General features: G+C 34.0%; 1 protein-coding gene across 4 annotated transcripts in view; it reads left to right on the plus strand.

Moving 5' to 3' along the window:
• TRAPPC12 (trafficking protein particle complex subunit 12) overlaps positions 1-17,450 on the plus strand; it is a 152,359-nt gene that overhangs the window by 61,631 nt on the left and 73,278 nt on the right. For all 4 annotated transcript variants that reach the window (XM_074209583.1, XM_074209580.1, XM_074209582.1 and 1 more), the window contains one exon: positions 1,674-1,812. In XM_074209583.1, coding sequence (XP_074065684.1) covers positions 1,674-1,812 — 139 coding nt within the window. The remainder of the gene's footprint in view (positions 1-1,673; positions 1,813-17,450) is intronic.

Consider the following 17,450-nt stretch of genomic DNA (forward strand, 5'->3'; position numbering starts at 1 on the left):
AGATTTATTGAATTTCAAGTCCCACCAGCAGTTGGCTTGGGACTGCCAGACCAAATGATTTCGTGGGCCTTATATGTATGGCCCATGGGCCAGGCATTCCTTGGCCCTGGCTAGGCTTTGATGGAAATGATAAGGTGAAAACTGCAGAGAAAGTTTATTCTAAAAGAAAAAGGAGAAGGGGGAAATGGTGGAAATGCCATCACTGTTTTTCCACATGATACATGGATATTTCTATGATAGATGTGTCATGGCACATACTGAACAAACTCTAAAGTAAATTTTGAAGCAGTGACAAATAGTCACATACTTCTATAAATGTGAAATGTTTCTTTTTAGGGAAAAATAACATGTTATTCCTGTTTAATAAGTGCATTTTTTAAATTTGGTGATTTTGTATTACTTTTTCAGAGGTATACATTTATATATATATTATATATATGTATATATATACATATGTGTAAATACATATATAAATTCATGGATGGATGGATGGATGGATGGATGGATGGATGGATGGATGGAATGATAGATTTTTTTTCTTTTTTGGATGAGGCCTAGATTTAGAAAAATATTTATATTGAGCTACCTGAAAGATATAGAAGTCATTGCCCTTAAAAAAATTGCTGTGTAAAAGATAGAAAAGACAAGCCCAATATCATTATCTTTTTAATTTAAAAAGTACTTTCCTCATAACACTATGAGACATGCATAGCATTAAATATTGTTCCCAATTTTTAAATGAGGAATCTAAAGGTTATAGAGGTCTTGAGTTTCCTAAGGTCATAGTGATGGAAAGTAATAACTTCAGACTCAAAATCATGTCTCTGACACAAATCCAAGTATTCAGTCCATTAAACAAGTGGCAGGGGGAGGGAATAGAATAAGAGGAAGTATGGTTTGGAACATGTTGAATTAATTCAGGAAAGATTCCTGCATAAGCTGGACCTTGAATAGACAGATTTCAGTTGAAGAGGAAAACTAGAATGATATGGCGGGCAAAACAGAAGAGATTATTATACATTCTTCAAACAATTTGTCCAAAGATCAAGAGACAAGACATTCACTAGAGAAGTCTAAAAAGAACTAGTTAATTTAGACAATACATAGGGGTTAAGATTCACTAGAAGATTAATGAAGATACACAATGAAGATACACAAGTAGCAAACATGTCATTTGAAGTTGACTTTTTTAATTTAAAAAGTTAGTTTAAAAAATCGTGAAGTTTATAGATGACCATTTTTCACAAGGCACACATAAGTCAGAAAATATTTACAAATGAAATTCAAACTTTTTACTGATTATCTACTTTGCAGCAAATTTTAAACCTAAATTGATTTTCTCTCGCCCTTCCTGCATTCTCATGGGTTGCTAACCTTGTTCTTCATTGTTGTGTGCCAAGGAAATGCAAAATAATGTCCTCAGTGAGACATGATTAAAAAAAAGGAATGAGGCATAATAAGAAGACCATCATTTTACTAAAATAACTAATTCTATACAACTAATAAAACTTAGATTTCCTAGTAAAGTTGAATTTGTGTTCTTAATTTGTGCACAGTGCTTTCAAGTTGTTTAACATGCAGGCATTCATACTAGATCTTTTAGAAAATGGCAATTTTAAAATTTTATCTGTGTGATAATGAGTTTGCATCTTCATTCTTTTCTTTCTATTTAGCTTTGGTTCGTGAGACTAGCCCTGTTAGTGAAACTGAGCCTTTTCCAGAATGCTGAAATGGAATTTGAGCCTTTTGGGAATCTGGACCAGCCTGATCTTTATTATGAGTACTATCCTCATGTGTATCCTGGACGAAAGGGTAAGGCAAATTCACTGAGGAACTATGACTGTAAAGGAACCTTGCTTTGAATTTTGAGAAAATTGACAGATTTTTCTCCTTTAAGTTTTCATACTTACTAACTCCATAAAATGAAATGTATAAGATTAACCTATCTTACTGATTTAGACAATATTTGACTGAAAAATTTTAAATAGGACAAAGATAATATATGGTTTGAAGTAAGAAGTAAAAAAAGCTAGAAGTAAGAAAATTTGCTATCCAGACTATGTCTTACTTAAGTCCTGAGGCCATGGAAAGGAGAGAAGAGGTTAAATATAAAAGATATTATAGAGGAAGAAGCAATGACTTAATACAGATGTAATTTGAATATAAGAGAAAACTGAAACAAAAATAATATTTATATTCTTGAAACCTTAAGATGTATGTACCATTGACTGTGACAGGGACAGTGGGAAGGTGTACCTGTTTGGATAAATAATGAAGCACTTAGGGGCAGCTAGGTGGTACAGTGGATAGAGCACTGGCCTTGGAGTCAGGAATACCTGACACTTAATGATTACCTAGCTGTGTGGCCTTGGGCAAGCCACTTAACCCCACTGCCTTGCAAAAAATAAAAAATAAATAAATAATGGAGCATTTACATCAAGGAGGATGAGAAGTCAAGATCTTAAGTATAAATTTAGAATTAATTTACATATAGTAGCAATTGAAATAACAATGGGTAAAGCCATCCAAAGGGATGCTCAAAGGAAACAGAGCAGAGGTACAATCATTATAGATATTAGTAGCAATAGGACAGAAGGAAAGAAGTAGAGAAACCAGAAAAAGATTTAGGGAGTTAGTGGATGGAGAGAAATAGTAATTATTATTTCATCTATAAAAGCATTTATTAAGTCCTACTACGTGCCAAATACAATGCTAAGTTCTTTACAAATATTCTATCTTTGGATTATAAACTCCTTTCACATTTTCTCATATTCACTGTGCAGCAGTGGATAACAAAAATACTATCATTGCCATTTGATAAATGCCAAAGACTGAGTAAATCATATTGTCAAAAAATTTAACCATGAAATATATCATGAAATCTCAGTTACAAAGTCCCAAAAGAATGCCCACTACAACATAACCAGTCTTGCTTAAATACCTCCAATGAAGGTAATTTTACTACCTCTCTAGGCAGTGCATGCGACTTGTATACAAATCTAATTGTTAGGAAGTTTTCCTTCTATCTGATTTGGTTTTTTGTAGTTTTTTCCCTTGTTACTTCTTGAGTTCAGGGTCAAGCATAATAAGTCCACTCTCTCTGCCATGTAAAACTCATCTAAAAATTTTAAGACAGCTCCATGTTCCCCCTAAAGTCTTATCTTCTCAAGGAACATTCACAGTCCTTTAATTTGATTCACGTATGCCTGGGCCTTGAGCCCCTTCACTATGCTGATTATTCACCTCTGAATATTCTTCACTTTCTCAATGTCCTTCTTTAGCTGTGATTGAATAAAATGTGGTCTCATCAAAAGAGGAGCACACTGGGAAGGTCACTTCCCCAATCTGTAAGACTCTACCTTTCAGAAGAACCAAACAAAGGTTAGAGTTACCTGTAAAGAGGCAAAGAAATGTTCCCCAGGCATATGGCATCACTTTCAACCCTCCTGCCAATCTACATCATTTGTTATTTTCTGAGTGATATGTAATGATTCTTTCTGTGGAATCCAAAGGGAATGGTAAAGAGAACTATTATCCAAAGTAGGTACATTTTTCTCCCCTCCCCCTCTGCCTTTCACATGTTTATATGGCAGTACAAAAATGATAAAGTCAGGAAAGGTGTACATTAATGGAAAAAAGGAGGTACACCTGATCATTCCTTCATGTTTCTGAGCAGTGAGGAAGGCTAGGTGGCTTTAGGAAACAGCTATGGTCTACTTGTGGCTTTAGGTGGAATTTCTAAAATAGTATTATTAATATCTTCTCCTTCTTTAGCTTTACTTGGCAGAGATATGGGGACAGGGAAGTTTCTCATTTTATATAGATATTCAGATATCCAGAATTTTATTATAATTGAGATAAATCAAATAAATCTCAATATTCTTCTCAAAATCTTTCTTCTCAAATTTTTGCATTCAAGTAGAATGTGGACTCTTGTCATAAAAAAATAGCCTTTTCTCTATGAATGAGATAATTAAGTTGGCTGAATCTATCCTCTCTCACATATCATTATTCCCAGTTTTATTTTCCATACTCATTTTCCTAGTCTTTTTCTTTAATAAGGCTTAAAAATATAAAATCAGGGTGATGCACTAGATTTTCAGTTATGTAAGAGATAATTATCTAATTTGTGGATCAGCCAGTAAGTACCCTTAGTTCTCACTGTCTTTCCTTGTTACTACCTTTGGTCACTTGAGATTCATCCATGACTAGAGGTATTTATATATTTCTAAGCAATAAAATTTATGTCATGTTAAAACATTGGAGTACATTAATTTTGCTTTCTTTGAGTAGCTTTGATAAAAGGATAATGTATTGGGGAGGCTAGGTGGCGCAGTGGATAAAGCACCGGCCCTGGAGTCAGGAGTACCTGGGTTCAGATCCGGTCTCAGACATTTAATAGTTACCTAGCTGTGTGGCGTTGGGCAAGCCACTTAACCCCATTTGCCTTGCAAAAACATTAAAAAAAAAAATACAACAGGGGCGGCTAGGTGGTGTATGGATAAAGCACCGGCCTTGGAGTCAGAAGTACCTGGGTTCAAATCCGGTCTCAGACACTTAATAATTAACTAACCGTGTGGCCTTGGGCAAGCCACTTAACTCCATTTGCCTTGCAAAAAAAAAAAAGGGATAATGTATTGAAAGGTTAAAATGATTGACTACAGCAAGATTATAGGATCACCATCTATTTGCAAGATATTATATATATAATATATATATATATATATATATATATGTATAGTTAGCTTTCCTCATTAGTTTACATAACCAAGGAGGTACCTTATTGTAATGCAACTTACGTGCCTTAATATTGGGAGTATTACCAGACCCTTCAAACCCTCAGGCATAGAAGCAATCCTTTTTCTCCCTGAATCCTTATGTCATCACCTCAATGGTATATAGATGGAACAGACTAATAGTCCTGGTACCCATTTCTTTTTCTCAATAACTAACCCAGCATAAGAAATAGTTCTGGACTTGAGAGTCAGAAAGATCTGAGTTTCAAATCCATCCTCAGATACTTACTAAGATATGACTTGGGTCTAAGTCACTTTAAACTCCGTCTACCTTAGTTTTCTTATGTAAAATGGGGATAACCACCTCCAGAGTTACTGTGAAGATAAAATGTACTAATATTTGTAAAGCACTCTGCTAAAGTGAAAACACTATAAAAGTGCTGCTATTGTTGTTATTACTACCACTAATTGTAATAATGTAAAACTTTTTTTTTTTGCCTCAGTTCCTTGTATATAAAATGAGCTGGAGAAGGAAATGGCAAACCAATCTGGTATCTTGGAAAAAAATTCAACCCCAGATGAGGTCATAAAGAGTCAGACATAACTGAAAACAGCTAAAGAACAATAATGATGCTTACAATTGCAAGAAATTCTCTGAATTTTTCATTTGAGGTGTCTGCAAAATGAAAATTCAGAATTTTGCAGATACTTAAACCACTTTTTTTGTAAGTTTGATACAGTTGTTTATTTAGACATTTCTAGGATTACTTAAGGCCGAAAACTTAACCTCTTCTTGTACTAACATCTTCCCACTAAGGAACAATTGATATCCTGTAATTCAAGAATGATATTGGCAGAGGTTGGGAGGGATTACGTCTAGGGTCCAGTAACTTATCACTGGACTAGTGTTTGTTGCTACCAAAACCTAGTGCTTGACAGATAATGTGTACTCTCTAAATTCTAGTTAAAATAGTACAGTGTGTTTGTTAGCATTGCAGTGTAATCATTTTGAAGAGGAAAGTCATAATTATCATAGGGGAATAGGTTTCAAGGAAGAAGTCAAATCCTGAGTTCAAAAAGAAAAGTGCCCCTTTTTTATGTTGAAGAATTTTTTTTTCCCTAAGAGTGCAAAGCAAAAAACATGCTTTTGATTCTGCCTGAAAGTAAATTGCATTGGGATAAGGATAAAGAAAAGATAGTAGCTATGCATCATTAAGCAGCTAATTTAAATTGTGAAATAAACATAAATCATACATATATTTTAGTGAAATATATTAACATTCATCCACAATAATATGCAGGATGTTTACTAATTTTTCTTCTCATTTTGTGGTGTAACAAGCATAAACGTAAGATTTTGATTCATTTATTTCATTTCAATTTTCAATATATTAGTAAAGCAGGTCATTAAAATGTACTCTCAGAAAAGAGTATAGCAATACAAACAAATAAATTACTTTTATGAATGAGCTTTAATACATTTTATTTAAATATTGTGCATAATTTTACCAATTTGAAATATTCATAACAAGAAATATAATAAATCATATCTTAGAATCATGTCATTTTCCTTATTCCACAGCCAAGAAAATAGCTGCATTATGGTATTATCTATTCCTCTGACATTTCTAGCAATTTTATATAGTTGCTTCTAACATACTTCGGGCATTTGGGAAAATATAAGCTACAATAAGGTTTTTTTCCTAGTTACCCATCAGTGGTGGGTGTCTCTTCATTCTTTCTCTAACACTTGAAGGATTGATTGATGAGGTAGGACCATTTTGAGACAAGGACCTTACTGTGCTTTGAATTTGGAAAAAAGTAATGTTTTTTTTTTTAAATCCTATATTTTAGTGACTTCTAATTATCATGACCCTGGGTTCCAATCTTCTTAGGCCTCAGTTTTTCTCAATCAAAAATTGAGGAAATTAAAATTAAATTATGACTAAAATCCTTTCCTGCTCTCAATTCTGTGATTTTGAGGTGGGTTTGTGTGGAGGATTTAGAGAGAGGACAGGTAATATAGGTCCTTTATAACATGAGAGCTAGTTTCTTTTTGTCTGTCTGACCCTTTCTTCTTTGTTTTTTCCTTTTTCCTTTCCCTTCTTAAACATTATTATCTCCCAGTGATACTTTGAGTGAGAAAGTTGTTATAATATCTTCTTGTGTTTTGCATCTTATTCAGGTTTATATACTGAATAACATCAATTGGGGTCATTTTGTGTGTCTGATTTGCTATTTAAAAACTAAAATGGCATGAACTTTAAGTTTGTTGAGCCCTTCCAAAGTACATTTAAAAACAATTCTTTATCATATCACATATTTGACCCTTTACATTTAAACTTTACAAGTGTGATCTTTTATCTACAACTGTCTTAGCACTTAAGAAAATCCAGAAAATGAGTCTGGCTACAGTGATATAGGGCCAGTAGATGGGATAAATGGATAGAGTGCTGACCTGGAATCAAAGTCTCAAATTCCTGAGTTCATATCTGATTCCAGACACTTACTAGCTGTTTGACTCTCGGTAAGTCACTTAACCCTGTTTGCTTCAGTTCCTCATCTGCAAAATCAGCTAGAAAAGGAAATGACAAACCACTTCAGGATTTTTGCCAAAAAACCTCCACATAAAGAATCATAATGATCTCCTAGTTGTGTGGCCTTGGGCAAGCCACTTAACCCCATTTGCCTTGCAAAACCCTTAAAAAAAAAGGAATCATAATGATTGGAAAATGAGAGAACATACTGATAGAGGATATAAAAACAATAAATGTTAGCTTCTAGAAATCTCTGTCAGACTTCTGGATATGCAGTGTTGAAGACACTATTGGAATGGCATGCATATGGAGGAGGGTAGGAAAAATTGACAAGGGGGTTTTTAAGTTACTTTTAATTTTTGTTCCTCTTTTTACTTTGAAAAGAAATTCTTTGTGAATGATATATAAACGTGCAACTGGAATCCTATTTTAATTGATCTCAAAATATCACAATTGTGTCATTTAAATTTCATTTCATAATTTAAGTCCATCTTATGTATTTCACTTTATATAATCACAATAATCACTTATTTATACAAAAATTTCCAAAACATTTTCACATAAACACATTTTTTGATTCTTCCTTGCAGTAAGTAGTGCAAATATTACTTTTTTTTTTTACAAATAAGGAAAATGAATATTATAAGAAGTTAGATAACTTAGCCAAGGTCTCATAAACTATCCATATCTTTTGACTTCAAGTTCCAGATTCTAGATAGATGAAAAAGAAGATTTATAGATAATACTTATCAGTGTCTTCCCTTTTGGCATTTTTTGGTAATATAGTGTTGGCAATTCTATACACTTATTTGATTTTTTCAGATGCTTTAAGAAACCAGTATTCACAGCTCTCAAAATTGGATCATCTCTAGCATCAACTTTGGTATATACTTCAACTATTTTTTCCCACTTTTGCTTTCTTTAATACTATTTCTGTCTCATATTCTAATTATTTTAAGCCATCTTGCACCCACTCTCTCTCTCAAAGTATACTCCTGACAATTGCCCTGATCGGAGTACAATTCTAGAAAGCCATAAGCATCCTTACATAATTAATTTATTGTCTCATCAGTTTTTTAAAATTCAATCCTTCCACTTATCATAAATACAACCCTCAAGAGCTAAAAGTTTGATCTCATCATAGTCATTTTATACCCACACCCTCTGTCTAAGAATGCTTCTTTCAACTGGCCTAAGAAAAATATAATTCTCAAGAGTTTCAAGTATTACCTTCCCATGTAAGGATGTAGACAGTTTAATTTTATTGACTAATATTTTTTCCCCTTTTCATTTACTTTTTTTATGTTTCTATTGAGTCTTATATTTAGAGATCAAATTTTCTGTTCTGGTCTTTTAATCAATTAAGTTTGAAAGTTTTCTATTTTGTTGAAAGTCCATCTTTTCCCCTAAAAGAATATGCTGAATTTTGCAGGGTAGCTGGTTCTTGGTTGCAATCTTTGATACTTTACCCTCCAAATATCATGTTCCAGGCCCTCTGATCCTTTAAACTTGAAGCTGATAAGCCTAGGTAATCATAACTGTAACTACTTTCTTCTTTTTTGACTGCTTGCAGTATTTTCTTCTTTAGCTGTGAATTCTGAAATTTAGCTATAATATTCCTTGGAGTTTTTATTTTGTGATCTCTTTCTGGGGGGGGGGTGTTCAATAGATTCTTTCAAGGATTGTTTTATGTTGTTCTAGGATGTTAGGGCATTTTTCCATGATAATTTTTGCGAGATATTGTCCAGGCTTTTTTTTTTCTGATAGTGACTTTCAGGTACACCCATAATTCATAAATTATCTATCCTAGATATATTTTCCAGGTCTATAGTTTTTCCTAAGAGGTACTTTACACTTTCTTCTATTTTTTCAACCTCTTGTTTGGGTTGATGGAATCTTGGTATCTCATAGTCATTTATTTCCATTTGTCCAATTCTAGTTTTTAGAGTTTTATTTTCTGTAGTTAGTATTTCCTTTTCCAGTTGGTTAATTTTGCTATTAGATGAATTTCTTTCCTTTTCTAGTTGATGAATTTTATTCTCCAGTCCGTCATTTTTACTTTTAAAATCACTTTTTTTCAGGCAATTTTTCATAATTCCCTTGCATGACTCATATCTTTTCTCCATTTTTCTTCTTCTTCTCTTCTCTAGCTTTTAAAATCCCTTTTGAGTTCTTCTAAAAGGCCTTTTTTGGATTTGAGACTAATTCAAAAATCCCTTTGAGGCTTCATATGTAGGCATTTTGTCACTGTTTTCCTCTTCTGAGAGGGCATTTTTATTGTCTCTTATCAGCATAAGAGCTTGTCAGTGGTTAGTGCTTTTTTTGTTTCCTTATTTTAATAGTTGAGCTCTGCTCCTGTGGGTATATAATGCCAAACTTTTTGTGTTGTGAATCAGGGGTTGGGGTTCCTGGCTTTCTGTTCTGACCTTTCCAGTGTTGATGTTTTATTCCCTGTGCTAGGGTAGCCTAAGGCCACACCAGTGTCCCCGGGCTTGAACCTTGCTATCTGAGCTGGGGTTGTGACTCTCACTGCTGACCTGCTGAGCTGGGACTTGAGCAAACAGCCTCTTACTGGTTTCCCAGCTCTCCCACCTACACTGAATTACAGTCCTCTTTTACCCATGTGGGACAGATCTTTTCCTGAAGTTCATCCAGGATATCTCATTGAAAAGTTGTTTTCACTGTTTATTTTATGAATTCTGTCACTTAATGTTTTAGGAAAGGCTCTGAGGAGCTTCCTAATTTCACCATATTTCTGGAAGTCTATGCTATTTCTTTCTCCGTGAAAAAGCTAGATGAATCACTATTTCTAAGTAGGTTCTATTAGAAATTCACAAATGTGTATTATTTATTACCAACTATTAAAAGTTTCTCACCTAATAAAATGAACCTGAAATTTCTGAATTTTTTCACTTATTATTTTGCAGTTATTCATTTGGTTCTTTTTTAGTTCAGAAAGCTTGTTGATTTCTAGTGATTTCTCTTTAATTTTTCCGTAGTGTTATTAACACTGGAAACACTGCCAGGAATTGTATAAATAAACTTTGTAGGATTGATTTCATTTGTCTGACTCATGCTCTGAAACTGCTATTACAATTTTCACTTCTACACTGGGTCAGGTCTATAGAATCTAGCTACTTCATCTCCCCTCAGGGTTCTCTATGGTTAATCCTGACAAGAGTAGAGAGGTGCACGTGCTCTCTCTCTCTCTCTCTCTCTCTCTCTCTCTCTCTCTCTCTCTCTCTCTCCTCTTTTTAAAATTTTATTTTAAATATTTCTATTTATTTGTTTTTCCAACAACATTCAACAGTAGTTTTAACCAATCAGTTTTATTGCAAGATTTTGAATTGAACATTTTTCCCTTCTCTCCCCCTTCCCACTGACAGAAAGCAATCCAGTATAGGCTCTATATGTATAATTATGCTAAATATAGATCCTTATTAATCAGGTTGTGAAAGAAAAATCAAATCCAAACAGAAGAAAAAAAAAGATTAGAGAGAAAAAAATGACATAAACACATAAGACAACTTTTAAAAAATTGAAGATAGTAAGCTTTAGTCTGCATTTAAACTCCACAGTTCCCTCTCTGGATATTGAAAGGTCAAAATTTGAACCCATGGTAAAAAAAAGAAAAGTGGCTCTATAAATGGATTTGTATAGAATGCAAAACCATTTATTGATGGAATGAGTGGCAGACTGGATCAGAGCAGACTCCAGCAGTGGATAATGAGGAGAGCAAGTCTTTTTATAGGTTATGGGATATAAAAGGCAGGGTGGTTAGGTTTCTGTAGGGACAAGGACCTGTTTGGGGTCTCCAGTGAAAGGTATGTTTTGTTTGGGGGAGTCAGCAAGGTGAAATTGGGAGAGTCAGCAAGGTGAAATTGGGAGATTGGAGTTTCTATGGAGTTTACAATTCCTGACTTCAGTAAATCGGTGGAGCTCTACTGGGCAAGAGTGAAACTCAAGCCTGGATCCCACATTCCATTCTTTTAATTACTGAGGGGGGATTAGGGTTGAAGGTCAGTTCTCCTGGAGCTGCTTCTAGCTGAATGGGGGAAATGATGTCATCAGCTACAGCAAAGGGTAGAGGGTTGAACTGTTGGTATCCTTGGGCCTGAAGAAGCATCATAGATTTGGCCATCTGAGATGTTGCAGTGTTTGCTGTCATTTGGATAAAGGATGTAAGCATCTGGAGCAAAGGAGGACCTGCCACTTGTAGAATTATGAGCAATTCTGCTTGTGTGTGATGGGTTTAAGGACTGAGGCAGATGCTGGGCAAGAGAGCAGAAAGGTCATTAGGAGTCAACTGAGGTCCTCCCTTTGGAGAGAGGTTCAGTCTGATTTCCTAAGATCCTATTCTGAAGACTTGGAAGTTTTTAATATTATTTGCTGAAAATAATAAAATTTAAAAAATAATAGCTTCTGCTATAGCACTCTTTGAAAATAATTAGTTATAAGCCATGGGCAATATAATACTCCATTAACTGCTACTTTAGAGAGTTTACATTAAACAAAAAGTTAGAAGTACAACAATATTTTCTTGGAGTATCCCTGTTAGGGAACTTCCTAACATTTAGGCAGAGGTTTGATTATTGTTAATATCTAGTCTCTTTATGATTAAAGAAAATTTTGTGATTAAGGAAAAATTAAGGAAATGTTTGGGTAAAGAAGCATCAGGATATGTTTATAGTGTTTGTTGTTAGAGATTATCTTGTTGAACAAGTATGGGAATAGCTTATTACTATAATGGTAGTTAGTATTTAGGTTAACTAGGTCAAGTACAGAAGCTGAAACTTAAATACTTTGGGCACTTAATGAGAAGATGGGACTCATTGGAAAGGATCCTGATGCTGGAAAAGATTGAAGGCTAGAAGAGAAGGAAATGGCATAGGATGAGATGAATAGGTAGTGTTTTGGAAACTACGAACATGAGCTTTGAAAGACTTCAAAGTGGAGGATAGAAGGCATGACTGAACAATTCGACAACAAAAGTTAATATATGTATTACACTTTACTTTGTACTTGACAATGCTAAGTGCTTAAGGAAACTGAGGCAAATAAAGGTCAAGCAAATTACTCAAAATTACACAGGGAGAGTCTGAAAGTGGATTTGAACTTAGATCTTCCTGACTTTGACTATCCACAGCTTCCTAACTGCCATTAACATGCCCCTGCCAAAATAACTTCATCTTTTCAGTTCATCCCTGCCTTTAACAATTTACCCATACAATTCCATCACTTCCCTTCCGTTATCTGCTTTTTAGTTGTGAAATTTTGGTACAAGAGTGTAGAAAGAGAAAAACATAGTATATACAATTTTAGTTATTTCTTGCTCATGACCATTAGAGTCCTCAGCTGATGCTACATCATTGGAGGTGGCATGTTTAGAATTTTGAGGAGTTTAGGGGAAAACTCAACTTTGGACAAATTGAGTTTGAAGTACTTGTAGAATATCAGATAGAAATCCCAGCAGGCAGTTGGTAATTTGGGACTTTGCTCAAGAGAGAGATGAGAATGGAATGATAGTTTTGGGAGTGATCAAATAGAAGTGATCCTTAGAACTATATGAGCTGATCACCAAGGAAGAAAGTAGAGAAAGAGAAGGAGAAAACAATCCAGGACAGAGTCAAGATTTCAGGTGGTCTGAAGGACCATATGAGACATATACATGGCATGGTATACTTCAGCCTATTATAAATAATGACTTACACACATTAAGAAGTAGAAATAGGGGCAGCTAGGTGGTGTAGTAGATAAAGCACCGCCTTGGAGTCAGGAGGACCTGGGTTCAAATCCGGTCTCAGACACTTAATAATTACCTAGCTGTGTGGCCTTGGGCAAGCCACTTAACCCCATTTGCCTTGCAAAAAAAACCCCTAAAAACAAAAAAGCAAAAAATAAAAACAAAGAAGTAGAAATAAATACAGAATAGAAAAGAGAAAAAAAATAAAATATGAGAGGAGATAAATAAAAGATCTTTGGAATTAAAAGTTACAGATGAGTTTCAATCAATATCATTAGAGGCACTGTACACATCAATGAGATCCAATATCTTTGGATATCTTCTTTTGACATTGTAAAGAAATCTGAAGGATATACCTTACTACCATAAGTGTCATCAAAAGTATCAAATCAGTTGGATTATTACAAGATGAAAATTCTCATTGTCTTAAGTTGGATAAACATTCAAAATCCGTACTTTCTGTGATTCATTCCTTTGATCAATCAGAAAAGCAATTTATTGATTTTTTATCTTCATTTAAGCAGAGAATTTATTGACAGTTCATTAGAATGTCATTTTTGTCTTTGTCATCGTGTATTCAAATTAATGTAAATTAAATAAACTGTAGAGTTCTAAAATGCCAAAATCATGAAAATATCATAATACATCTTATTCCTAAAAATCATTTGAATTTTTAAAAAAAGAATTCACCATTCTCCTTAAGTGATTATTTTAGTAGCTTAGTTTTGCCACTATTCTGATTTCAAGGTCTTTTTCAATATTCTTCTGTTGTAGGATTTCATGCAATTTTATTCTTCTTCTCTCTGTGAAGGAAAGCATTTTGGATGAGAAAATGTATAGAGATATTAAAAATGTTTGATTTCTTGCTGTCCTTGTAAATAAATTCCTCTTAACATTTCACAGATAGAGAAAATGAATTGCCTTGACAATATTTTCTTGTTTTCTGTATATCTTTTGGCATTGGTGATACTAGTAATACTTTGAATTTAAATAATGCATCTTCTGCAGAGGATTCAAGGCATTTCTTGAATCATTTAAAAACACAAAATCTCTATGAACCTGATAGCATCCTGTTTTCATCATCAAGTCAAGTCAACAAACTTTAAGCTCTTACTATATACTAGACGCTATGCTAAGGGTTGGGGGTCCAAAGAAAGGCAAAACAGTTCTAGCCTTTAAGAAGCTGCAATTCTAATAGGAGAGGCCAAATGCAAACAATTATATGCATATAAGCTATGGATATAGGATATAGATCTGCATATAGATATATAGATATAGAGGCCAAATGCAAACAACTATATGCATACAAGCTATGATATAGGATATAGATCTACATATAGATGTAGATCTACACACACACACACACACACCCTATATAAAGTGTTGATATATAGATCTATTTTTAGAGTAATAACCAATAAAAAGTATAAACATTGAGGGGCACCAAGAAAGCCCTCTTTCGGAAGGTGGGATTTGAATTGAGTCTTGGAGGAAGCCAGGAGGTAAAGGGGGAAAAGGAGAATTTGTTTTGTTTTTTTTTTGCAAAGCAATGGGGTTAAGTGGCTGCCCAAGGCCACACAGCTAGGTAATTGTTAAGTGTCTGAGAACAGATTTGAACCCAGGTACTCCTGACTCCAAGGCCAGTGTTTTATCCACTACACCACCTAGCCTCCCCTAAAAGGAGAGAATTTGGAGCAAGGAGGGAACAATCAGTTCAAAGGCACACAGTCAAGAGAATGGAGTTTTATGTGCAAAAAACAATTAGGAGGCTATTGTCACTGAATTAAACAGTGTATGGAGGGGAGTAAAGTATAACAAAACTGGAAAACATTACAAAATACCTTAAAAGCCAAATGGAATTTTATTTTTGATTGTATAGGTAGTAAGGAACTTCTGGAGTTTATTGATTAGGGAGGGTTGCATGGACAAACTTGGCCTTGAGGAAAATCACTTTGACAATTGAATGAAGGATAGAATTAAGTGAAGAAATTTGAGGCAAGGAGACCCAACTGGAAGGATATTGCCGTAATCCAAATGTGAGGTGATGAGGCCTTTGCACCAGAGTGTCATCTATGTCAGAAAGGTATAAGGTACCATATGTGAGAGATGTTCCAAAGATAGAATCAACAGAACTTGGCAAGAGATTAAATATGAGGAGATGAAGATACAAATCTGGGTCACTAGAGAGGATAGCAGTATCCTTATCAGTAATGGAGAAAGAGGATGCATTCAGTTTTGTTTATGTTGAATTTTAGATGTCTGTTGGATATCCAGTACAAGTTATGTGATAGGCAATTGAAGACTATTGACTGGGGGGAGTCTTCAAAAAAGGTTATAGTCAGATAAATTAATATATAAGAATCATGTACATAAGGATTATAATCGAATCCTTGGGAACTGTTGACATTATCAAGGAGATATATTTTTTATCACATGGACAGCTTGGTGGTGCAGTGGATAGAGCACTGGTCTTAAGAGTCAGGAGAATGGAAGTTCGAATCCATCTACCTGTGTGAACTTAGGCAAGTCACTTAATTCTGATTGTCTCCCATCCAGGATCATCTCCAGTAGTCCTGATTCATATCTAGCCACTAGACCCAGATGGCTCTAGAGAAGAAAGTGAGGCTGGTCATATAACACAGCATCCCCTCACTCATCCACTTCATGTGCTGACAAGCATGTCATCACCTACCCTAAGGTCATAGTCTTCTTTGAGAATGAAGGACAAACATCATCAAAGAGATAGAAGACAGAGGGTTCTGGGCAGACTTGGGAGACACCTAAGGTTGGCAAACAGAATCTAGTGGAAAATCCTGCAAACAGACTGAATAGTAGTCAGTTTGAGGAGAAACATGAATGAGCAGTGTCTTGTGAACCTAGAGATAGAGAGTATCAAGAAGAGAAGTACTTTGCGCATGAAATGATGGCATAATAAGATTAAAATTTTATATTACATGTGAATCCTAAAGTAGAACTTTTTTTTATCCCTTTTCTCTGTCTACTATCTGGTTTAATCCATCTCCTGCATAATATTTTGTGATCTTGTTGTGATTAATTTAGTATTTTTTAAAATGAAAGTAATTTGGGGTTGGGTTTTTGCTCTTTTTTGTGAAATGATCAATTTGTTCTTCGTGTACAATAATAGAGAGGATTATTATTGAGGTAAAGGTTGGACAAGACTCTTTAATAGACTCCTTGCCAACTCTGAGTTTTTATAATGCCAATCCTGGGGTAGCTAGGTGGCACAGTGGATAGAGCACCAGTCCTGGAGTCAGGGGGACCTGAGTTCAAATCCAGCCTCAGACACTTAATAACCATCTAGCTGTGTGACTTTGGGAAAGTCACTTTAACCCCATTGCCTTAAATAAATAAAAACTTTTAAAAAAAGATATTTATAATTCTAATCCTGTTGTGCTTTTATAACTTTTTATATGTATACTCAGCTATTCTTTCTCTTGCTATTGAAAGTATATATACAAATAAAAATATTTCCTTTGCATAATGGTTTGGCTTCATCCCAAAAGTTTTGTTGTGTTGTTACATTTTTATCATTTTCCTTAAATCATCTTTTATTTTTTTGATGTTTTTCAGTCAAATTTTTAATATTAAATTATTTAGTCTTTATTTACATTTGAATATTTCATATAATTTTTATTGATGATAGTTTTATTGTATCATTAACAGTAAATAATACTTAATTTTTTCTGCATTTGTTTTTAATCTCTGGGGTTTTATGCTAACATATGGTCAGTTTTTGTAAAGATGTTTAGAAATATGTAGATTTCTTTCTAATTCTGTTACAATCACCAGAGATCGCTTATATACTACTTTTCTATACTTCTACTCATTTTTAACTTATTTTTTAAAAATCCTTATGTTAGATTTATCTAATCCTTTAAAACATCCTTTATAGTTTCTGTTTCTCTTTATAACTTACCTATTTTGAAACTATGCCATTCATGTTATATATTAAGTAATAATACTTTACCTTTGCCTTTAAGCATGATATATTTTCTCTTATATTTTTTGCTCATGTGATTTTACTATTGCTTTATGTGAGAGGACCAGTACCACTTGAAGTAGGGAATCAACAAAACAATCCACAAAGATAGTAACTGGAAGCCATTGTAAATTATCTACTGTGAAAACCAACTAATCTAGCAAAAGTTTGAAGAGAGGTAATTTAACAGTAGTTATACTTTCTAAAATTCATGATCAGTCATTCAAAAAAATTATAAAATGAAAACTTTCTTGAACAATTAAAGCCATAGGGCAAAGGAAAAATTGAAAGATCCCATTTATCACATATAAAACATAGCCCAAAATGAAAATACTCAGGAATATGAGCCAAAATATAGAGTTATCAAGTCAAAAAATAAATATTCAAAATAGGTAGAGAAAGCTTACGTACTAAAAAGAAGTACAATTAAAGTT

Source organism: Macrotis lagotis, chromosome 1 (assembly GCF_037893015.1).
Source record: "Macrotis lagotis isolate mMagLag1 chromosome 1, bilby.v1.9.chrom.fasta, whole genome shotgun sequence".
Lineage (NCBI taxonomy): Eukaryota > Metazoa > Chordata > Mammalia > Peramelemorphia > Peramelidae > Macrotis > Macrotis lagotis.